The sequence below is a fragment of a genome, unplaced genomic scaffold (genome assembly GCF_019419815.1).
Source record: "Pyrus x bretschneideri cultivar Hongxiangsu unplaced genomic scaffold, Pyrus_bretschneideri_v1 Contig39, whole genome shotgun sequence".
Taxonomy (NCBI): Eukaryota; Viridiplantae; Streptophyta; class Magnoliopsida; order Rosales; family Rosaceae; genus Pyrus; species Pyrus x bretschneideri.
This window is the reverse complement of record NW_025999712.1, coordinates 3286730-3311577: the sequence shown is the minus strand read 5'-3', so window position 1 is coordinate 3311577 and position 24848 is coordinate 3286730. Positions and strand designations below refer to the sequence as shown.

The following is a 24848-nucleotide window of genomic DNA, read 5'->3' as shown; positions in this document are numbered from 1 at the left end:
TGCCTAGTTGGATCTCTGCCATTATAATTATTCATGGTGATGTAAGTGACTAGGTTTTGTCTTCTATCTTTAAAGGATGAATACTTAACTCGGCGAATATTTCTTCTGTCTTGGCTTAAAACGTTAATGTCTTTACTCTTCAGTTAATACAAGACCGTCATATTAAAAAATATACCAAAGTCCAAAAGCAATAATCAGAAAGACGAATGGCTGCAATGTGCCCAATAGATATAGAGTCCCTTTGAGGAATACAAATTACCCCACCTGCAAGAGCATATAATAAAAAGAAAAACTAAAACGAAAATGACTTGAAAACTTTGAGTTTTAACGAAAATGATAAAAACGTGTTGTAAGTGAATAATATCATAATTGATTTTTTAGAGTAAAAATGTGGTTTTTCATTAAAGTGAACAGTACCAAAAGTATTTCGTTAAAACTCTCATAATAAAAAGGACATGAATCATGAACAAGTATATCAATACATTCATGCTTCTACTACTGCACCATCTTTCGTGTAATATGATTATAGCACACATCAAGAAAATGTTGCCATCACAGTCAAAAAGCAATAATCAGAAAGACGAATGCGAGAAGGAAGAATCATCGCTCTGAAAAAATGATGGCACAAATCATCAGTCTGAAGAAATGCTTCTTAACGATTCATGTATGAAAAATGGTAATAATTCACTTGCAGGATTATATTGGGTTTATCTCCAGTTAAGCTTCCGTTTGATCACTTTTCTAATACAATCCTTAACAATGAAACATTACAATCTAAAAGCTTAAATTTTATACTTATTTAGTGTAGCCTTGTTAATAGACAACTGATTTTTTACAATGAGATATTCTATTCTAAACTATTCTATTTTCCGAGCATTATAACGTCATCTAACCTAAAGAAAAGTTTGTATAGAAACATATGTATTCTACAATTATAACATGTAAAAAGTCCACCTCATAAAATTAAGAAAATATATGACACTAAGATAAAGTGAAGTATATATCTCTTTGAGAAACTTTCCTTTATGAGACGCGTAGTGGATGGATGAAGCGATGTATACATCTCTTTGAGAAGCTTTCTTTTATCAGACGTGTAGTGGATGGATTGATGAAGCAAAGTATATATATCTCTTTAAGAAGTTTTCTTTTATCAGACGTGTAGTGAATTGATGGATGAAATATACCTTTATAGAAATCCAACCATGAACATATAACAAAAATGACAAAGAACATTGGAAAATTAGTTGCCCTCTCAAACTTACCAACCAAAAACTGCCTTGCTCCCCTGTTCTAAACACTCATCTGCACTACCCTTTTTGCTCAAATACCGCTAACTTCATTGATACGATAATGACAACATATGAATACAATAACGACAATAATATTTTTAAGACAGTAAGAACAATACATTGATAAGTATCGATATAATATGGAGTATAAATTAAAGCAAAATATATGAATTCATATCAACTATAAGTTAAGAGTATTTTGTAACAATTAAAAAATACGTTGCTAATTTGGATTGATGTGTTTGTAAAAAAAAAAGAAAGAATGAGTTTCGGTACAAATTTTTGTGTCCAGAGCCAAGAAATTGAAAGACTTGGGTCGTTAAGAAATAAAAAAATATCTACACCATTCAAGTTTTATATTTCTGTGAAGTGGACCAGTAAGATTAATTGACTAAAATAGGCTGAAATTTTGAAATTGAGTGATTTGAATCACTCAACTTTTAAATTCCAGACAAAAAAATTTGGAGTGAATCTCGATCCGTGAAATAGGTCAACTAATCTCAGTATCCAAAACAACATTCCAACGCAGGGGATGACCTCATTAAGGAGAAGAACACACGCGTTCCTAAAACGGAGCGCAAAAACTAAACCGAAAATGCGTACTCTCTCTCTCCCTCCCTTCCCAATATCTGGGTTCTTCGTTTCTTAAATTTCCGTACGATTTTCCTCTGTTTTTCGTACCCTTTTTTCCCCTTCATCCTTCCAATTTTCGAATTAGGATTTGAACAATTCGCACAGAATCTAGGGAGGGAGATGGGTAGCCCAAAGAAGGATCAGAACAAGGGCTTCTTCGCAGCCATGAGTTCCGGCCTCTCCATGTTTGGCAACGCCATGCACCGATCCGTCGGCGGGTTAGCTTTTTTTTTTTTCTTCCCTTCTTCTTCGTAATTCAATATTCCGCTTGAAATTATCTTCCTTTAGAGGTGATTCATGGCGGCGACGTCGTCGTCGTCAAATCCTGATTGTTTGCTTAATCTTTTCTGTAGATATACTCTTAATCACTTTTTGATTTGGGTTCCGTAATTGGATTGAGCTGTGACATTTTGATCTTGCATGCGAAGACTATGATGTATTTGGTTATATGGGTTATTGATATGCAACTTTGTGAGTGAATTGTTGAATGGAGAGTTCTGTTTTTGATTTTCGCGGTTTGATTTGTAATTGTGAGTTTGAAGGGTTTTAGGATGATTAGATTAGTTTAAAGAGACAATGTGGTATTTGTATCAGCTCTTGAATTACTATACGAGTTAACTTGAGGTGGTGTTTTAATGAGCTGGTGAGACGGCTTGTGTGTGCGTTGGTGTTCGCGTGTGTAGTTATTTACAATCATCATCGTCCTACCAATTTAGATTTGTTTAAAAGTTTGGACATTTAATTTAAAACTAAACAGTTCTTATTATAGATCTCTTAGTTTAAATTATTCGAACAAAGAAATGCTTATTACTTGCTAGAGAAGGGTGCCTTGGATAGCACTCCATTAGTTACCAAAGATGTAGTCTATGACTTGGAATAAAATTGTAATGAAATTTTTAGATATACCAAAGAGTGATCGTATTAATAGATTGGTTCTGTTTAGGGACGTGATTTTAACGTCTTCTGAATCTCTTATTGAGCCATTAATCAGACTTATGTATAACTTGCATGTTCATTATTGTTGTCCTCGTTATATTATGGGTGCTTTTTGTGTACGTTTTCTGCGCTAATTTCATTTTCTTGTGTAATTTACTAATTGAGAAGAAGATGTCTGTGTCCTTATGAGATGTTATTATGCAGTGAGTTCTGCCAGTTGAGAATCTGGCTCTCTTGTCTCTTTTAGGTTGCTTGGTTATGAAGGGGTGGAAGTCATAAATCCAGAAGGAGGCAAAGAAGATGCAGAGGAGGAAGCTCAAAGAGGAAGATGGAAGCAGGAGGTATATGCCATTTTCATGTTTAATTCCAGAAATTAAAGTGGAATCCTAGTTATCATTTTCTGGTTTAGTAAGCTATTTTCATGATTGGGAAGGCTTAATTTTTCTGTTTTTATGCTTCAAATGTGAAATTATAATGTTCATTTTTAACTGACATCTCTTATACATCCTGACATATTGGCTTTCTGCATTTTTACTGTTTAAGGAACGAGACAGTTACTGGAGGATGATGCAGAAGTATATAGGTTCAGATGTAACATCAATGGTGACTCTTCCTGTACTTATCTTTGAGCCAATGACAATGCTGCAGAAAATGGCTGAGGTTTGTGAATATCTTTGCAGTGTTGTTATGCACATTGTATATATAGTCAAGTATGGTATAAATTGTGCATTGTCTGTGACAGTTAATGGAGTATTCACACTTGTTGGATCACGCCGATGAATGTGAGGATCCTTATATGCAGTTGGTGTTTGCCAGTGAGTATACCTTTCATTTGAACTTTTTTGTGATTCACATGCAAGTATAACTGTTTGATGCATTACTTTTATGTTATCCGTTGCAGCATCATGGGCAATATCGGTCTACTATGCCTACCAGCGGACGTGGAAGCCATTCAATCCTATCCTTGGGGAGACTTATGAAATGGTTAATCACTCAGGGGTTACATTTATTGCAGAGCAGGTGAGCCTTTGGGGGATATCACTGTCTTACCTATGTTAGTTGTCCTGAGTATGAGCTTTTGAGTGTTTGAGGTCGTTAGACCTTTGTCCCACTCAATAAGCAATAGTACCATCTTCTTGGATAAGCTTGATATTAGAACTTCTCCAAAAAGACCCTTTCTCCGAGAAATTTGCAAAATATCTTTTACGCTAAAGCTATTTTTATGTCTAGTAATCTTTTATCGTATTTCAATTTTCGAGTACTTCATTGTTAGTTTTTTCTTGCATTTTCTTCTGTCTTCCGTTTAAGAAGTAATGTTAAATGATTCATCATATATCATTGTTCCAGGTGAGTCATCATCCACCAATGAGTGCTGGGCATGCAGAAAATGATCATTTCACTTATGATGTGACATCAAAACTGAAGACTAAATTTTTAGGGAACTCTGTTGATGTTTACCCTGTTGGAAGGTAGTACACAGGTTCCTTGGTTTTTTAACAAATATTTAGTTATGTATGTGTTTTATGTTCTCCCAACAATATAGTTTACATTTTTGGATGCCATTACCTTGTGTGAATAGAAGGGTTTTCTAATCTTCTGTTTTTTAATGATTTCTAAAGCCAATTCTTTGTGTGAGCTTAAACTGGTTACGCATTGCTATTATAATAGTATTTTTTTATGGCCACTCAATACACATATCAACAAATTAGATGAACTGTTTTTGAATTATGGATATATGTTATATCATTTCAGTTTTGTTGATTTGTACTTCTGTTGATGCATATGGTTAGCTTTTTGAAATTTTATTACTATCATGTACTTTTTTTTATCATCATCGCATTTTCCTATTTCTTGGTCATCCTTTGAAGCTTGAATCTTGGTAACAATATTTATATGTTGTTTACAGAACACGTGTGACTCTTAAAAGAAATGGTGTAGTCTTAGATTTAGTGCCACCTCCCACAAAGGTAAACAACTTGATATTTGGCCGGACATGGGTTGATTCACCAGGAGAGATGATTATGACCAATCTGACGACTGGGGACAAAGTTGTGCTATATTTTCAGCCATGTGGCTGGTTTGGGTATGGCTTCAAATGTCTATGAAACATCTGCTCTTCTTTCTATGAATTGTTTGTAGCCTTGTTAATTCTTACTCTTGGATTCACTGGTCTAGTGAGATTAGAACTTTCTACAATGCTAAATAGATTTCTGACCCTGCGTTTTCTCTTAATGTATTGCTTCAAATGTCTCTATAAACTAATAAGTGAAGACGGCTGCTTCATACTAAATGATTCATTGGATCCCGCTGTAAATAATCTATTCCAGCATAATCAAGTAAAATTTGCGAAACTTTGTTACACTTTCATGACTTCCATCAGTAGCTCCCAAAATTAGAGCATACGACGATCTCTAAGTAGTTATCCATGTCCTTTCGTCTCACTTGTCACCTGCTAGTGGTGTACAATTAAAAGTTGTATTTGGTTGCAGAGCTGGCCGCTATGAAGTGGATGGATATGTTTATAATGCTGCTGAGGAACCTCAGATACTGATGACTGGGAAATGGAATGAGTCAATGAGTTATCAACCATGTGATTTGGAAGGGGAACCCCTTCCAGGCACAGAATTGAAAGAGGTTACTCATGGACTCTGTCTTTGTTGTATAATTTGGTTTGTTATTGAAATTTTGTTCTAATATTTCTAGTCATTGTGCTGTGGAAAGGGTGAAATCTGTGGCCTGGGCATTATTATTTTTTCTGATACAGTCAGTTAAGTTTAGGGTAGTGCTATTCGCACACCTCTTCTTACCTCCCACACACCCTTGTTAATTTTTGTCCATTGATCTTCTTCAATTCATTCGATCCGACGGCCGGAAATTGAGAGGGGTGTGCGAGAGGTAAAAATAGGTGTGTGGATAGCACCACCCTAAGTTTAATCTGCAACATGTGCATTTACTTTTCTTGGATTTAAATCACACACGTACACAGGTGCGCGTGCACGCACACACAGGAATATATAGATGTATGACTGTAATTAAGAGAATTTGATGCAATTATTTCTTGGATGACCCATAGTGTATAATTAGTTAAGAGTAATGCTATGGAGACTAAATTTGTAGAACATTTTGTAAACTAAATGACATGGAAGTTGATGAGTGGATTATTACTTAAACGTTGATAAACGCGCTCATTTTCTATTGGTGACACATCATTTAGTTTGCAAATTTAGTTTACAAATTTAGTCTCTCTAGCATTACTCAATTAGTTAAAGACAACTAGCCTCCCACCAGAGTGGTGTAAAGGCTTGTTACTTTTCGTGCTTTGTGAAAGTCTTCACTAGTATTTGTATGTTGGGTTTCAGCTGCGTCCTTTGGTACAGAAACAACGGTTTCAAGAAGATGATGAGTAGTTTGTTCGCTAGGCTCTCTTTCCAGAACATTGTTTTTTACTGGATCAGACCTTGTATGATTTTAATTAATTTTCTGGGTAAAAATACTGAATAGCATACATTTATTTTTCTGCAGGTTTGGCATGTTGCTGATGTTCCAAAGAACGACAAATTTCAGTACACATATTTTGCACATAAACTAAATAGCTTTGACACCGCTCCTAAAAAGTTTTTGGCATCAGACTCTCGTTTGCGGCCAGATAGATATGCACTTGAGAAGGGTGATCTATCCAAATCTGGTGCGGAAAAAAGCAGGTCTCTCTCTCTCTCTCTCTCAAAAAAAAAAAAAAAAAAAAAAGAAAAGGATTTAGTGTTATTTCCATTAAGGAATCAGATGGTGATGGTCTTTTTAATGGGCTTCCATCATTTGTTTGTTTCAGTTTAACATAACCGGTCATCATGCATACATTGAGTCTAATGTTCCCCCAAAAAGCTGATTGCCCCTTTGTTACCCTATTTTTCTCTCAGATTGGAGGAGAGGCAGAGAGCTGAAAAGAAAGAACGAGAGGCCAAGCATCATCAGTTTACACCAAGATGGTTTGACTTGACTGAGGAAGTTACACCTACACCTTGGGGTGACTTGGAAGTCTATCAATATAACAATAAATACACTGAACACCAAGCCGCAATTGATAGCTCTGACTCGATTGATGTGGTTGATGTTACATCAATTGAATTCAACCCATGGCAGTTTGGTAACCTGTCTGCAGAATGAGGTATACCCACCTTCGTGTTAGCTTATTGGATTTTGCTGCTGGTTCGGGAACATTTTCGCTTGTGGAAGCAGTCTGTCTTCTGTTGGCATGTGTACATTGTTGTATCCCGTTCCATAATTCTTTTCCGGTTGATCCTTGCTCTTCTTTGTTCCTTCCCTCTCCCACCAAATTTTTTCCTGTTTGTTACCAAGATCTTCTAGTCTGCAAAAGAGAGAAGCAAAGACATGGAAAAGATTACATGAGTCTCTGGTAAATGTTATGATATCGCGGTGATGCATTGCCAGGTCTTCTGACGTGCGGTAGAAACAGCTATGTCCATGGAGCAACATCACTGCTCTGAGCCTCGAGTAAGAGTTGGTGTTATGTCATCTTACTGGGTGGTGGTTTCACCCTTCCCTTCTAGACATGGACCATGTTTCTTCTTCTCTCTTCATTTAGTTGATGCACATCGCTTTACGGACACCCGAGTTGGGATAAGAAATACACTAGTTTACTGTACAAAAATATGAATCATTTTTTGCCCTTTTGGTTTTGTTTCCCCTTCTCTTGGTTATCTATATGCTCTAAGGGGGTGATGTATGGTTACTTAAAATTTGAACCTTCATTTTCATGTTTTGTGAAATGATGATCATAGTGAATAGAACAAAGGAAAATAATCCTTCAATTTAGGACCAATATAATCGAATTCATCATGGTTCTCTTCTATGATTTAGCAGGACAACTCTCACATTGGATCAGACCAATGTGAAGTGTCGTGTCACATGGAATCTCATGTTCTATGAGAAGTACTTTATGTATGATGTGGTCGTGCCTCCTACCCAAGTCATTCCACCAAAGTTCGTTGGGTATTACTCAAGTATTTTGTTCTCACCCAAGCTTGCGCTAATCGCACCTGGTGTGGGAGGACTTACACGAAAGGGTTCATTGCAATAATGGCGTATCCTAGTTCAATAATGCAATGTTATGTGTAAGTTTCTCTTCATATGATATTATATTATTAGACTAGAAATTCGTGCAATAGTAAACCTGTTCTCTGTTAATTGCTCTCCCGTGTGAAAGTCATCTTAATTAGGCAACCCAACCTAAATTTCTTTGTGCATTCATTCCTCTTGGCTTGGAAAGACCATGGTATACATTTGAAACTCAAATACCACAATGGCACCTTGGGCCCATGTTATCATGGCCCCCACATTCATTTCAAATCAAGGGCCCATGGGTCTTAATATAGTAATGTCCCCATCATTTATGGACCCTGGTGAAGAGATTCTCAAATTTTATGTCCCTCCCAATTTAACAAGTTTGACGGCTCCATCAACAACAGCTTTTCCGCCCCTTGCATTTAAAACTTCAAATGACCAAAAATTGGTATTTTCCCAAAACAATTGAATTACAAAAGAAATGTAATAGACAAAGAGTGGTGGTCCTACGACTCCCACGTCCTACCCCAACACTTGAAGGCACTTGCACTTTTACTTGCTTGTTTGGTTTATGTGTCCAACTAAATTCTAATAGTTGCCTAATACCAGGCCCCCATTTATATACTCAAATATGACAATTTGGTTATTACATTAGATGAGGTTTTCTTTTGAAACCAATGCAAGCTTTAGTGGCATCACAAGTCTAGTGAATGCACACTGTGTATTCAAAGAGTGTTATCAAATAGATATTTATCATTTGACATCACCGATGACATGAGAGTATTTCTCATGCATTAAAGACCCTCTAAAACACTATTAATGAGTATCTAGGGTGTCTATTATATTCTTAGTTCCATTGAGATATTTGTAAGAATATCCCAAGATCTAACATCATGGTATTAGGACTACAAAAGAAAACAATATGCAGACTATACTCACATATGCATGTGGCATGGCATTAATGGCATGCATGCATATGATCGTGAAATACTTACCTGTCGCCATGAGTGCTTTTGGTGCAAAGTCGAAGTAGTCTTCTACTTCCGATACCTCTTTATGAATTCTACTAGCGAAATAGGTTTGTAGTTTTGTGAGATTCTGACGGTATGGAAGCAAGGACTGCTTCTTGGTTATATAGCTAGGGTTTCAACCAATTCCACCATATTAATGGAAAGGATATCCACCCTAATTTTTCTAATCAATTAGAGTCCCTTCATGACTCTTATATTTTGTATTCTCTTAATAAAAGGCCCATAAATTGATTGCAAGTAATTAGGACTCTAATATGTTTATTCCCTTAAGGCTCCAAGAATCATGAAAGATTTCATTAACTTGATTATCAAGTCAACTACTCTCTCAAAGATTCTCGGCATAATTCATTGTCATTCACAAATGGTTTTACAATATTTACCATTGAATTCAAGTTATAGCACGTGTTTGTTTATTAATATTATACGTTTGGTATAAAGATGTTGTCCGCCATGTGTTATAATCAAAGTATATAAATTGACAATATCACATCAGCTTGCCATGCAATATTAATGTTATACACTTTGTAATTCGAGTAAATTGATAAGATCACGTTAGTTTACCATGTCAGATTATACACAATAGTTTTTTCGATCGATCAATAGTTCACAATGGCCGTCACCCACTCTTCCGTGGACAATAGTGGTCATAAGTCTTGCAATTTTTTTTTTTTTTTTATATATATACAACGATATATTTACACTCACAACGATATATACACACACACTAAGAAGAGTGGAGAAATAAATTAGTTGCCAACTCGCAATTTTCAACATTCGAACTTGAGGCCTCTCACTGAGAAATAAAAAGAAATTTACTAAACTGTAATACTAGGTGACAAAGTGTTGCAAAACTTTAAATAAATAATTTTAGCATCATCTTAATGTCCTTAAAATTAAAAGTTCTACATGATTATCCCTTAGGCAACTTGAAGTCTTGCATTGCACCATTGCAAACCTGTAAATCCGAATAGGTTCTTCATCTCCAATGTGGGTGGGAATAATAATTGGGAATTATTTGGAGATATAATTAAATAAATAAAAAGAAAAAGAAAATAAATAGTTTGAATATTGTTCCAATCTTCTTCCTCTTTACCTGGATAGGGTTGGTCATGACTCATGGGTCAATGACATATCATAGTCAATTATGCCATGCTTCGTTGGAATTGGAAATTAACTCTCACACTATTTTACAGGCTAAATAAGAAACCTCATAAACCATGTGCTCTTTGGCCAAGAGTTTATTTTCTTTTCTGCTTCTTTGGTTTCTTTAGTCTACATACGCGGTCGCCTGAGTAGAACGTGCAATAATTAAAAAAATAACATCTTTAAAAATATTTATTTTAAAAGTACTTTCGAACGAATTTTATAACTTTTTTATGAAATATAAGAAAATGACTTGTGTTTTGATTTTTTAATGAGAGAACGAATTAATTGTTGAATGGGTGAGCCAGCCACCGTATCTGAATAATGTCATGACATATATCAATTTTCCCACAATTTTCTTCCCAACAAAAAATAAAAAATAAAAAATAAAAGAAAGGTGAAGTCAACTATGCTGAGATTAATAAAACAGTTGTAAGTAGCGTGTAATCTAATCCCAACCCTAACGAATAAGAATCTCCTGCCGCTTAATTCTAATTTATAAGAAGAAAAAAAACAATAATAATTAACATTTATTAATTGTGATTTAGTACAACGGTTTAGTGGTATTCTTATTTACTTGTAAATGAGAGATTTTAGGTCCAATTCTTAACAAAGGCAAATTTGAACCACATTATTGCTAGCCAATTATGAGGCTAAGTCCTCCCCCTCCCTCCTTAGTGTAGATATAGTTTTTTGTTTTAAAAAAAAGACATTTATTATGTTTTTTTTATAAATAAAATTAAGATAACATATTGTCCAATAATATTTTTTTTCTCTAAAATGGATCAGTTGGTGGCTTCGCTATGACAATCTAACATTCCGGATGCTGGGAAGATTCTCAGAAGCATTACAACCTCCCATGTCCACTATTGTACGAGTCACAAATACCAGGAATCAAACCTAAGACAAATAAAATACGAACGTTAAATTCGTCCTCAACTATTGAACTATTCCATGATTAATAATATTCTTCTTGTTGGGTTACAAAGTCTCTGTTGAAAGGCTCCACGTAACAGAAAAGCTACAGGGAGCAAAGAGTTTCTCAACCGCCACTTCCAACCATTACCCCTCCCACCTCTCAACAAAATGAATGAGATCTGATGTTCCCTTTTACGTCAAGAAACCCTTCATCTTACGTGAACTTCAATTTAACTTCAATCCTCCAAACTTTCGCTTTAAATTAAAAGAAACATGAAATGGAACACTTTTCTTTTCCTATTTGCATAAAACATTGATGATGATATATAGAAATTTTGTGTGTTTTGTACTCTTTTGTGCTTTATATTTTATTGTCATTGTTCAAGTGGAAAAACAACTAGTTGTTCAAGCATAAAAACGACTAGCATGAGTTGCTTATGTACGAGTAAACTAATATAATTGTCAATGAATCTTGAGTTTCAATAGAGTCTAAATGAGTTAAAAGTTTACGATCGGCTAGGTACTTGAAGTATTGTGTTTTAGTATATCTCATACACGTAAATTATGACATAAACCTGAAACAGAAAAATCAAGTTTTTGAACTGTGACCATGTAAAAAACTCATTCACCCATTTATAAATACTTCAAACATTTAATTATTTAGTTATTATTTTTTTTACGCACATTTGAACGTATGGATACGTGTAATATTATTAAGTGGATATGTCACGATAACGGTGGACTTATTCTTTGTAATTGCTCTACAATATATATAGCCAACTAAAGCAAGATTCCAAAGTCATTGGCAGAAACCGACAGGCAACTTGTGGTCCCTATTAGTATTGGAAATTCCAAATCCGAATGGGTAAGATCAAGATGAGATGATCAGCTGGCAGTTGAACAAGGCTGAGAACAAATGAAGGCATAATCTTAATTCTAAAGGCCCACCAGCACCGATCATACCATAACCATACGCTTCAAAACCTCCCAACGCTATTTTCCTTCTGATTTATCATTTTAATTCAATTTAATTGGAATCACACATTTATTTGCTTTTCCCAGATTTTATCCTAATAAAACTACAAATCGTTATCTGCATGCACTTTTTCCAGCTTTCTTGGGGCTGCATTTTTTGCCTTATTCAAACGGAATGCAATTGTAGACATCTCTCTCTCTCTCTCATGCATGCATGGGCCAGCTTAGCAAGCAGCCAAAGCTAAACCGTCTTACTTTGACATGTGCATTCTACATCCATCATGTGCATGTCATTATCTCACACTATTTCAACCGAATACCTGTATTCAAATCTAGCTACTTTCCAGTTCTACCAGATCTAAACGATTAATTAAAAAAAAAAAAAAACAGATGTATAACATATACAATAATTAGATAACTAATTATGCCTTGATATTAATTAATGGATGAAATAATTATGCATGAATAATAGAAAAAGTGTTGCTCGATAAGAAATGTTATGTTCTCTGATAATATGTTCTACTACGTTAGATTATCAATTTAGACTATAGTTAGTTCTAGTGCGTTAAGCTGTCAATTAAAACTATTTGTTTTGTGACTTCTTTTTTCAATATCCGATTAGAGGGTTAATATGTTATTTTTGCAATCAAATATCTGAAGAATCAAAGCGTATAAAACTCCCGTGTGTAGTAAAAAACCAAAAATATCAAGTTGGACAGAAATAAGAGAAGTCAATTGTCTTTACTTGTTTATTTCATTACTCAACTGCATACAAATTTGGTGGACTATGAGGATTATGAAGTACTTGACATTCAACAAAACGTCATGATCATACAATAAAAACCAACGTTGATTACTAATTAGAAGTGAAAAACATATCTTGATCCCTGATTTGGCAGAATTAGAACAAGCTGGATCTCTTTGTATTGGTCGTCTAAGCTGTGGACTAGTCAATAAACATCAATTTACATATTACATGCGAATTAAGTGTTTAAGCTTAGGATCTGGTCCATGCACGTCTCTACTATGACTCCATGCATGCTGCTTGACTTGGTGTTCATCTTGATCATTTAAACTTTTTTGAGTTCATCTTGATCATCAATTAATTTTTTTATAAACATATTATTCAAGTTCATTGACAAATTTTTTTTAATGAAGTTCATTGACATTTTAATAACCCTTTTTAGGGCACGTGTTTTCACTTTTTGTTTTAGGAGATTTAAGTTTCATGAGAGTTTGTGTAGGATTATCAGAGAGACGAGTCGAAGGTCATCACTTCCAACAATATTGATATTGTCCCCAACTTGTTAACTACCACTTGCACAGTTTGACAGGTGTGGGGTATTATCATAAAAGTCTTCGGTATTAGTTGGAGTGGGTTGAAATATTTAAACTCTTCTTTTTTCAGAGATACGACAAATGTGGGATGTTTCACAATTTGGTGGCACAAAATCAGATAAAGAATGTTAAAATGAATATATATGTATGTATGCGTGTGTGTGTGTGTGTGTGTGTATGTGTGTGTGTGTGTGTGTGTGTGTGTGTGATGTAGAGACTTAATATCTTTTAATTTAATGCAAAGTTTTAAACCCCCTTATTAGTTTACTTACCGATGTGAGATTTATATTTTTAACAGGAAAAATGATATATAGTCGATCTAATAAGATCAAGTATTCTCACTGAAGATACGAAATTTAAGATGTTAAAACTATGTTTACATACATTTATGGTAGACGTAAATGTAATTTTTGCTGCAATGAGGGAAATGTAAATTATTATTTGTTCGCTATTAGAGATGATAAAAAGGATGTATATATATTTACGTTTTCCTCCCAATATGAGTATCTAATTTCCCCTTATAATTTCTCAACAAAGAACTTTCCAACTAGTAGAAAATGTATGTGTTATACGTCTGATATGGATTCGGATTGGAGATGCTCTAATTGTATTGTCGTAATATGTAGCATGTATGCTCAAGGTCATTAGCGGAAGATTAACATATGTAGGACTTGTATAAGGTCCCCATTCCACATATCTTTCACACCATGGTTCGATTTGCACTTTGCATTCCCACCTTGTGCACACGTTGGGGGAGGGGGGGGAGAGGGACATGGCCCTTTGGTCTCTTTCAGTTGAAGATGGCCTAACCCCCCCCCCTTTCAGGCAATCGCCGTCCTAAAGTTCTGCAAGAAATTATTTTTTTAATAAACAATGCTAGACCATATTTTATATCATCTTCAACCGAGGGTGCCAAAAGGCCATCCAAAACATAGCCCTTGACAAAAAAAAAACCCATCTCCAACTGAAGGGGGCTATTTTTTAGCCCCCTCAATAATTTATTATTTTAATTGAATTAATATGGTTAATTGAATTAAACTACTATATTAAAATAAGGTTTTCAGACATATTTTGAGTGTCATATGAATTGGTGAAAAGGATGTGAGAAATGGGGTTGAAAGGGCTTAGGTAGGTTTTTTTTTTTTGATTTCGTCAAAAAAAAAAAAAAAAGAAGTCAAATCCAACAATAACCTGATGTCAGCATGACGTCAAGTAGCATGTGTTTGGGCTGGGCTATAGGGTTGGCTGGCTGCTCTTGGCCAGTTCTCCAATTTTTCGTCGGGTGGGGCCCACGAGCCATTTGCTCTAGCTCTCGGTTGGAGACAATTTTCGGGTCAAAACAAGCTATTTTTTGGTCTATGGCCCTTTGGCCGGGTCGGTTGGAGATGGCCTTATAGGGTGACAAGGGCATGGGTAGAACCATAAAGGGACCAGAATGGTCCTTGATCTATCCGGCCTTTTTTTATTCTTGTTACCCTAATAGATCATGTTGTTATTGTATATAATTCTGATACGTATTCTCAATCCAATCTTTTTTCCATTCCAAGCCATGCCTCATTTTTCTCACCATCCCTCTTATTGTTGTGTATATTTCACTTTCCCTCCGTATTCTATCAACTTTTCTTTAGCTCAATTATATTTTAAAAATTTTCTTACTTTCACTTTACCTTATATTCGAGTTTCTGGAGATTTGTACAATGTTTTTAGTTATCTTTGTTGATTTTAGGGTCTTTTAATTTTTATGCAAATTACTTCAATCTCTCATGTTTTGAATTCAAATTACATATTGTGTGAGAGACCTTTCTTTCTTGTACACATGAAATCCTAACTTTGCCACTAACCAAGGGAGATGAGTAGGGCAAGATTGGGAGGAAAAGATGGGGGCACCCAATGAGTACACATGAAATTCTGCCCTTTAAAAGGCTACACACGTATCTTTGATATGTTGTGTTAGAACCAACAACTTTTTTTTTATTTTTTTTTTATCTCCACAAAAATGCTCATCCCATTGACATACTTCTCACCGCCACGGGATGCTCCCAAATCCAGCCACTCCCTCCACGCCATGTATTACGATAAGTCCCACGTTCCCGTGTAAAACACAGGAGAAGCGCTTTCTGTGTCCTTGTTCCTCTTCGTTACTTGGTATCCCACCCTCTTCGCCCGCCACGCGTCCACTCCAAACTCCTTTCCGTTGAGTCGATGGGCGATGACCGCCACTTCTTATCCCCCAAGTCAACGCCGTTAGCTATCTTAGTTCTTCAACAGCCACGTGTCCGTCATCCCTAACAGAGATCCCTCTCCGTCACCCCCTCCTCCGGGTCCCGCTCGTCACCGACTCACCTTGCTCCTGTCCTTTTCGGGTGGAGATAATAACACTCACCAAAAAGCGACCAACCGTGACCTCCCTTTTCGTAGGATTCGGACTCCGTCTTACGTCACGCCACCCCGGTTAAATCCACAAACAAAAGTGAAATTCAAATAAATTATGAGGATTTTAACGAAAGATTTATGGTACTGTTTATTTTTAACGAAAAATTTAATTTTTGGTTTTTTTGGTAATATTCATTGCACTTTTATTTGTTATTTTTATTAAAACTAAAGTTTTTTTTTTTAGACTTTTTGTTAGTTTTTCTATAAATTATGGTTGCTAATTTCTATTTTTTTTGTTTTTTCAATTAATTAATACTTTATTTGGCAACGCAGTGAAAAAGTGCGCAACATGCTTATCGGGATAACTGCATGGACGAATACGATAAAGATAATGACGGATACACCCTCGACGGATGATCGGATCCATGTTAGAGAAAAACCATGCTTTACATCTAAGAGCAAAGAGCGTGAGGAGAGAGAAAGAGAGGGATTAGTATTATATGGAAGCAAGGAATAAAATAGTGGTGACTTCAATGGCTGGATCTCTACGGTCTACCCCACCTTTATTATTTTATGGTTTTATCCGTAACTGGCTAATTGCTTCTATCGCATAATTTACCAGTGTCATAAATCGAAATGAAAATACGTTGTATGAAATACAGGTTTAAAATTCGTCCATGCCAACTGAATCATTCCATGGTGGATTTCTGCTTCCTATATTTACCTTAATGAATGTATTTTTGGCACTTAATCCTTTTGAATATTTCACACGAGCTATAACCTTCTTAGACAATGAGAATACCTTTTCTATATTATAAAAAGGTTTATTTCTTCCATTACATTCAGAAAAAATAAACTCTTGACCTATTCTGAAGGTAATTTGGTACTTACATATTTGCTTGCTTGGAACAATTTCACTCTCGATCAGATTGAGCTTACAAAAACAGGAAATGTTAGCTTGAGCTTCACACTAGCAAAGATTTGCAGTAGCAGCGCATTCGACTAACCGGTAAACTTTGTTTAATATTTAAAAGTGAATTGGCATGGTATTTTACTTTCCCACATAAATAAAATTCTGGCTCCGTCTTTAAACATGATTTGTACCAGAGCGTGATACGCGTACAATGCTTACGAAAAACAATTGACAAATGAATAATTTCATTTGATGAACAATAATGGACATCGTACACTCAAACAAAACATTACTAAAGGGAGGGCGACACTAGTGTGATGCTTGAGGAAACCAATTGAGAGCTTGAGTTTCTCTTCATGTTAAACAACAGATGAATATGATTTGTACAGATCTCTCCTAATATCACGCAATAAAAAAAAAAAAAACATTCGTACGCAGTAAAGAGAGTGACGCTAGTGCGATGCTTGTGAAAAACAATTGACAGTCGGAGAATTTTGTTTGATACTGGTGCATTGCTTGCGTAATCTTCTGATACTTAAGTTAGACTTTAATAAACTGCTTACACTCTTCTCTCTAAGACCTACTCTAAACTTACTCCAACCCTTGGGGGGCAAATATGAGTTAAAACTCAAAAATCATTTATGGGCTAAGTTTAGCCTAGGATTCCCTCAGTGTTAGTGGGTTAGTAGAACTGGTCCACCATATATGTATATTTTTTTTAGTTTTATATTTATAAATTCATTGAATCTAATGGTTAAAATCTAATTTGATGAAATCCAACGGTAAAAAAAAAAAAAAAAAAAAAATCTAACGGTCCAAATTTTAATCCAATGACTAAAGTAATTAAAAAGAATTTATTTTATGTGTTTCATATTTTTTTCATAGTGTTTCACAAGTTTTATGGTGTCAAATTTTTTAAAGTTAAAATGTTCATAAAATTAAATTAAGATAGTCTACATAATTTTTTCTTTTAAAAAAGTTACTTTAAGAAAAAAAATTAGCTTAAATTCATTCTTTAATAATTTGGGGCTAAAATTTTAATCAATAAGAGTTGGAGTAAAAAAAACTGTTTCTAGGTTAAAACCTAAGGGCCTGTTTGGTATCCCATTTGAAATTTTTTATCATTTCTCAAAACATTTTTTAAGAACATTTCTTGAAAATAATTTTTTTTAAGACTTAGAAACTTGATTGGTTTGCGATTTAAAATTTTTAAATCTTACGACTTAAATTAGACAAGAGAGATCTAAAAAGAGGGGATCGCACGAAAGGGAGAAAGAGGAGAGAGGAGGAAAGAAAGTAAGAGATGATTGAAGGAAAGAGAAAGAAGAGAGATGATTGGACGACATAGAGAGGAAGATGAGTGTGAGAAAGAACCGAGAGAATGAAAATAGCGGATTGGAGGAGAGACGAAAAATGTGAAAAAAAAACAGGAGAGAGAAAGAAGAAAAAAGAGAGAGATAGATTTGGAGTAAGATGGGAGGAGGGAGAGAAAAAAAAAATGAGTAAGTTTAAGTTTAAAAACTCTAAAAATTCAATTTTTATGTTTTTAGAAAATATACTATATTTTATAGTTAGTCTTGAGTTCAGTTTTTTAAAATAGTTACACCAAACAAGTTTTTAAAGCTTAAAACTTGAAAATTATTTTTGAGTTTAAAAAGTTGAATTCAAGTAGAGTACCAAATAGATCCTAAATTTTCTGAACTAAAACTTTTAAATTTTAATCCAAGAATTGGAATGAAGAAACTACACCAATTCATTTTCACACAAATTTTTTATTTTCATAATATTCCCAAATTTGACAAGTAGTTAACCCAATTGGAGAAAAATGAATTATAAACTAACAAAAGGAAGAATCATGCAAGTTTTGAACACCATTGTTTTGTATCTCTTTCTTGGTAACCAAACACCATCCGTTCATTTTTCATGTGGGATAACCACAAATAACTCCCAACGTCTCTTTGGTAACCCAATGAAAATTGGATATTATCGACATAAACTCATTTTCTTCGTGACCCGACGTTTTTATGGATCCGGCTGGCCACAATCAGCCACATGATAGCATAACGCTCCACGTGTCACGATCACATGGCAGTTGGAAAGTGGGTCCAGCCAATAGCGAAGAACCGATCCTATAGGTGGGTTCCACACACCTGTTATAGCCGGTCCTTTAGGTGGGAATTACCGTTAGGTCCGGTGAGAGGGGTCAATGGTACAAGAGGCGGGGGTTTAAGCAATGGTTGGTGGTTTTCAGAGGGTTTTTGGCGATCAGAGGGAGAGAGAAAGACTAGTTTTTTTTTGGTTTTAGAGAGAGAAAAATGGGTGTTGTTTGAACCGGAAGAAAAAAAAATCTAGATTTTCCGGGAAAATATGGGATAGAGAGAAAATGGGTGAGAAAATAGCGTAAATTTCCGTATTATTGTTTGTTTGATTTCTCCGACAATTCCCCGATCTTACATTCGCCTGAAAGTTCTCGAGATTTTTCGATTCTGGGCGTAGAGATTTGAGGTTTGAGCGAAAAATCATTGGCTAGAGGTGAGCATGTTGTAATTTTTTTTGGCGAAAATTGTTCAAGCTTGCGTTTTTTTATTTTTTTTTTATGTACGGTTTCGATGAGCCTTTCCCGAACAGTGTGTTTGGTTGCCGAGAAAGTGCGGAAAAGGGGAGAGAATTGTTGGGTTTTGACGCGGAATTCGACCCACAATATTTTTTTTTTTGGCTATGGGATTTTCCGCTCGGAAATTCTGAGCAAACAAACGGTTCTTGAAAAATGATTTTTTTTTCGTTGATCTTTGTGGACGATCTGATTTGTTTCCAAGGGTTTGATGGATTCGATCTGGGTTTTCCGGTGGGAATTCATAATTTCCATCCCAATTTTTGTTAAAAAATCTCAAATTTCTCTCAGAAATTCGAGAAATGAAGATTCTCTGTTTGTTTTTGTCTGTTGTGGAGAACCAATCTGAATTATGTGTTCTTCAAGGTCGATCTCGGCCGAGGGTTTTAGACCTCTTTATTTCTTTCCTTCGGATTTTCGGATAATTCCCTGAGGATTAAGGGAATTAAATTCTCCAATTTTTCAGAATTTTCCTTTTTGTTGGCTGGATTTTGTATTTAGATCTGTCTTTTGGGTTTTGCAGCGGTTTAAGGACTTTTTTTTTTAATTCATTTTTTTCCTCTTTCTCTTTTTTTTTTTCCTTTCTTTTTCCCGCTTCTCATTTACTCCGTCAAAAATGGCGAATCTTTGGTTCTCCTGACAGGAACTGTTGAGGATTCTATTTGATGGGTTCGATTGTCATTTGTTGTTTCGTGGTATATTTACGGTTGATTAACCTGTTACCTAGTCCCTGGTCTCTGTTTTTTTATGTTAATTCTTAGTTTTTTCCCCTTATTGTTTGTTGTTCTTCCTGGGTTGCTATGTTTATGTTTTTGAAGTCAGATCATGTGGATCTGATCGGAGGTTGGGACATGAAATTATGCTTCTAGGTTGTAATATGGTATATCCTTGTACGTTTTTGGAGTTTTTGTATGCTAAGATGCAATCGAATTTGGGTAATGATGTTCCGAATATCTCCCGGGAATCTATTGATATGCTCCTCGATTAAATGTTGCATGATAGAGTGAATTATCAGAGATCATTTTCTGTGATCCTAATTATTAGTTTGTTTCTGCGAAACTGATTACTTGCATTCATCTGTTTTCAGGACTTAGCTTTCGGATTCTCTTTGGTGGTGGTGGTAGCTCGCGACGTGTATATTAGTTGAAGGGATTAATCTGAGTCCGGGTTCTTTGTAGTTGATGTAAATTTTCGTGGTATGATTTTTAAGATATGGTGATGCAGAAGAGGTTGGATTACGGATTCAATGGCTATCAGGTGCCTGTCACTCCTAAAGCTTCTAGATCAGCAAGGGTACGTGTATCCAACGACTCTTTATGATTTATATTTTACGTTTATGACCTATATGCTTAATGTTCTATCAAATTAATCCATATGCTTAATTTTGGTAACGATTTTTCAGAAGCGTCGTGCAGTTAGAAAGATGGTTGAAGACAATGCAATGGGTGCATTTGACTTGTTGGCGACTGTAGCTGGCAAGTTATTGCTCGAGGGAGAGAGTTCTCCGGCTTCCAGTCATACATCAATCGGAAAAGATCAATGTGCAGGTATTAAGGAGAATTATCTGGCTGGAGATAAAACCTTGAAAGCAGAACCTTGTGATCGAGGCAGTTCTGACAGGATACCTTTGGTATCTGAATATAAGTCAACAGGTCAGAATCTAAGTTCGTGCTCCAAGGCTTCTCCAGTTCATCAGATTGAAAGTCATTCGGTTATGACAACTTCTGATTGCTCGGAGAGGTTTGTTTCTGACATGTTGGCAAGTGGAAAATGCAAGAATGAATTGGGAAGTCTTACTGGGAAAATAGAAGCAGGCTATTCTGGGAACAGGGAGTCTGGTGAATGTAAATTAGATAATGAAGTTAAAGTATTAGTAAAGGATGAGACTAATAAGAGTGGGGAGGTGGTTACCAGTACCGGGCCTGATATGTGCAGTTTTCAGGATCCGGTTGTCTGGGAAGGTGAACCTCCTCCACTACTTAGTTCAGATAGTAGCACCAAGGTGCCTATGTATGTAGACCATATTCCTCAGAGATCTTTCCCCGCTAGCCGGGATGATGTAAAATTAGTTGGTAGAGATGATGACGAAAATTTCTTTGGGTGTACTCACCCTAGTACAGCCATGAAGTATTCAAGGCCAGCTCCGTCGCGTATTGGAGACCGAAGAATACGGAAAATATTGGCTTCAAAATATTGGAAAGTAGCTCCAAAGTCGAAGGATGAGACACATTCTAATTCCTGTAAGTGGCTGCCTCGTACTAAAAGAATTTGTGAGTTTCTCGAGCTTCCTTTCAAAGTTTTAGTAGCAATGCTGTGTAGTTTTGCCAAACTGTTTTCTAATAGCAATCATTATCTTTTTCTGAATATTTAGATCGGGATATGAAACCAAATTACCACAACAGGAAGAATTGCTACAAACGGCAAAGATCTCAAATGAATATGCCTTTCAAGAAAAGGAGGCTTTTTGACCGTAGCACAGTTCCAAATCCTGATCAAGGTATTAGTAGAGAGGGATTCTTTGACTTGCGCGGGAAGGGAACCAAAGGAAATGCTTCTGCTTCGTGTTCAAAGATGCAAGGTCATTTTCAAAACCAGATTCTATTCAATCAATGTGATTATCTTGATGTGTTTTGGAATGTATGAGTTTTTTTACCAAGAAGTATGAAATATTTATGCAGCCACTGGGATGTCTTCTTCGGTAGGAGGTCAGCACTCATCTTTCCAATCAAGGAATTCACATGGTACAAAAAAATTTCAAGAGCACTTGATATGTACACTTTTAATTTGATTGGTGTCTGACATTCCAAGAGATTTTTACAAGAAGGTGATTTTTCCTTTATTCAGTGAAGCTCAGGATCAAGTCGTTTAGGGTTCCAGAGCTATTTATTGAGATTCCGGAGACGGCAACTGTTGGTTCATTAAAGGTATTTCGGGACTATTTTGATTGTGCATCTCCCTCTAGTTTAGCTATGTAGTATACTGGATTTGTTTATATGAGATACGTACGGCACTTTCTCATGGTCTTAGTTTGGGTCCTGATGATGTGCGATTATTCTGCAGAAAACAGTTATGGAAGCAGTGACAGCTGTACTTGGAGGTGGATTATGTGTTGGTGTACTTCTTCAAGGAAAGAAAGTGAGAGATGACAACAAAACTTTACTGCAAACAGGAATTTCTCAAGATGACCATCTAGATTCTGTGGGATTTTCCTTGGAACCCAACCCTTCCCGAACCCCTCCACCTTTATGTTCTGATGGTTCTCCCAGTATGCTTCCTTGTGATGATGTAAAGCCTTTAACAAGGTAGTGCAAATATGCTCTGGTCTCGTCAGTTTTGCACCTCGTTCAGTTTTTTATTTCTTTCCTTGCGTACTAATTCATTACAGATGGCGGTGCTTCTTTTCGCGTTCATTTTTCTCTTTTTCCAATTGAATGCTAGGGTGATTCCGAAACTTTTTTACAACGTTAGCAACTCAGCAGTCAGGTTGTACATATTAGTCTGGTCTAGTGCTATGCAATCTCAATCTCGTAAGATTGCTTTCAGACCAAGACTAGAAAGTTGGTTGCTATTTTGCTAATAATGATTTTGCACCAGGTACCAACCGGGTCCTACTGGCGAACCACTACCTGAGCCTCATTTGGCCAGTTTTGGGAGCTACATTGAAAGTGATCATGATTCAGCACCCTCTCCAACTGATATGTCAGCTGAAAAAAGCACAACAGATTCTAAAGCACTGGTTGCTGTTCCAGATGTGAGTGTGGATGCACTAGCTGTGGTTCCTGGGAACAGGAAATCAAGGCGGTTTGATATTGGACAGCGCCGAATTCGTCGACCTTTCTCTGTTACTGAAGTGGAAGCACTTGTCCAAGCGGTTGAGAAACTTGGTACCGGAAGGTATAAATGATATACGAGCATAAGTTGATTTTGTCCAGCTTGAATTAGTAAAATTTTGCTGCGGTGTGGAGTTTTAATGGTTTTGCTTAATATAGTAAACTGCAAGCTTTCAATAGAAAACAGTCCCTTCTGCTGCGGTGTGGAGTTTTAATGGTTTTGCTTATTTACAGGTGGCGTGATGTTAAACTACGAGCTTTTGACAATGCTAAGCATCGAACATATGTGGATTTAAAGGTAAGGAGTCTATTTGCCAATGATAAAGTTTGAGTACAAACATCGTTTCTTTTAATCTTTTCTGGTTACCTGATTGAGTCCCGGTAAAAGATTTCAAATTTAAATTTCATATCATGTGTTACTTTCACATGGTTTATGATTGCTTCCTCACCATTATATTTTACTAATTTATGAGTCCTTTTGTGCGGCTTGGGCCCGCTCGAGGTACTTAGTTTGATCTGGTCAGTCTGTCAAACAGCTTGCTTGAATTGGAGGCAATGATTAGGCAGTCTTTGTAGCTTTGTTAATCTGCATAACTTTACCTGTTCACTACAACTGTGAAGGAATCTCTTATATTCTGATCTTACACGCATCTCCTAAATCTAACTTTGTCTGTTAAGTACTTTTGCTGCTATGCTTTTTTGTTTTCTGTTTGAAAACTGCTTAAAAAGTGAGGGATGTGATGTGGGTTTGGTTATGATTGTGTCGTTTTTACGGGTTGTGTAGGATAAGTGGAAAACCCTAGTGCACACGGCTAGAATTTCTCCTCAACAGAGGCGGGGAGAGCCCGTCCCGCAAGAGCTCTTGGACAGGGTCCTAACAGCTCACGCGTACTGGTCCCAGCAGCAAGCCAAACAACAGCTCAAACAGCCCGAGACTTGCCTTCTCGTCTAGATGTTCGATCAATTGTGTTCTTTTTGTATCTTTGTTAATGATGTAGAAAAAGTATGACAAGAAAGTAGGAGTTGAAGGATGTTTATGTAATATCAGTCTGGTCCGTCGTCGCTCTTGCCACGGCTCCCTTTCCCCGAACGGAGAGGCCGCCGGCCCTTGTAAATGGATGACAAAATAAGAAGAGAGATGGCTAACTGAATTCTTTAGAAACCCAAGTTGTTGGTTGGTGTTTCCTGATCTTTTTTTTTTCTTTTTTCTGGTAAATGTGTGGTTTGGGTTGTTATGAAGGTCTTAGTTAATGTAATGCTGATTTAGTTGTTAATTTAGGGTTAATGCTAATTCTTGTAATCTTCCAATTTGCATTTCAGTTGCAAATAGATATTATAATTTCAAGGCCATCTTGGTCTTCGTGTATTTCAAATCTACTGTTTATAACCTAAGTTTGATCCCAGCATTTCTATTTCTTTCAACACTTGTTATTCATTCATCGCAACAAGAGAAACTTACTTGCAAATGGGCATCTCACTCTAAAGATATTTTAAGAGAATTACGTGATTGTTAATGGGTTTTAACTTTCTCTGCACCATGGGTTTGAGATATCGATATTGTAACGGGCATATGCCACTTATTGATTTCAAGCCAACCGCACAGTGGTATGAGTTTTCAACTTTTTCATGTGTTCATGCACAATTAATTTAACATACTGCTACTTTGATATTTTCGTTGCAGGAAAATCCTATATGAATAGGCTCAAAAATGATGAACTGCTTAAACTTTTTTTTAAAAAAAAAAAAAAAAATTTTGAATCAAACTTTTGCTAACATGAA

The 24848-nt window shown here is 35.9% G+C and overlaps 2 protein-coding genes across 4 annotated transcripts; both read left to right on the top strand.

Annotated features, from left to right (window-relative positions):
- Positions 1–1731: 1731 nt before the first annotated feature.
- On the top strand, positions 1732–7723 carry LOC103964669 (oxysterol-binding protein-related protein 3C). The gene is made up of 10 exons (XM_009377621.3): positions 1732–2140; positions 3106–3199; positions 3402–3518; positions 3601–3673; positions 3760–3878; positions 4206–4327; positions 4765–4941; positions 5348–5492; positions 6381–6559; positions 6773–7723. The coding sequence occupies exons 1-10, from the start codon at positions 2043–2045 to the stop codon at positions 7017–7019; spliced, it is 1371 nt and encodes a 456-aa protein (XP_009375896.1). The 5' UTR covers positions 1732–2042; the 3' UTR covers positions 7020–7723.
- An 11142-nt stretch (positions 7724–18865) lies between these two features.
- LOC103964670 (telomere repeat-binding protein 5) lies at positions 18866–24435 on the top strand. Of its 3 annotated transcripts, none has more exons than XM_009377625.3 (10): positions 18866–19160; positions 20327–20532; positions 20642–21479; positions 21611–21817; positions 21918–21980; positions 22084–22163; positions 22300–22541; positions 22834–23133; positions 23304–23367; positions 23854–24435. In XM_009377625.3, exons 2-10 carry the CDS (start codon positions 20452–20454, stop codon positions 24019–24021), a joined length of 2043 nt encoding a protein of 680 aa, XP_009375900.1. In that variant the 5' UTR covers positions 18866–19160; positions 20327–20451; the 3' UTR covers positions 24022–24435. The 3 variants fall into 3 exon arrangements, with proteins under 3 accessions (XP_009375900.1, XP_009375899.1, XP_009375901.1); XM_009377624.3 differs by having other exon boundaries at positions 20642–21509; XM_009377626.2 differs by lacking the exon at positions 18866–19160 and having other exon boundaries at positions 20391–20532; positions 20655–21509.
- Positions 24436–24848: the final 413 nt, after the last annotated feature.

Coding starts and splice junctions, on each gene's coding strand:
- LOC103964669 (XM_009377621.3), top strand. CDS start 2,043: ATGGGTAGCCCAAAGAAGGATCAGAACAAGGGCTTCTTCGCAGCCATG. Junction 2,141..3,105: donor ATGCACCGATCCGTCGGCGG/GTTAGCTTTTTT, acceptor TGTCTCTTTTAG/GTTGCTTGGTTATGAAGGGG. Junction 3,879..4,205: donor TTACATTTATTGCAGAGCAG/GTGAGCCTTTGG, acceptor TCATTGTTCCAG/GTGAGTCATCATCCACCAAT.
- LOC103964670 (XM_009377624.3), top strand. CDS start 20,452: ATGGTGATGCAGAAGAGGTTGGATTACGGATTCAATGGCTATCAGGTG. Junction 22,542..22,833: donor GATGTAAAGCCTTTAACAAG/GTAGTGCAAATA, acceptor ATTTTGCACCAG/GTACCAACCGGGTCCTACTG. Junction 23,368..23,853: donor GAACATATGTGGATTTAAAG/GTAAGGAGTCTA, acceptor CGGGTTGTGTAG/GATAAGTGGAAAACCCTAGT.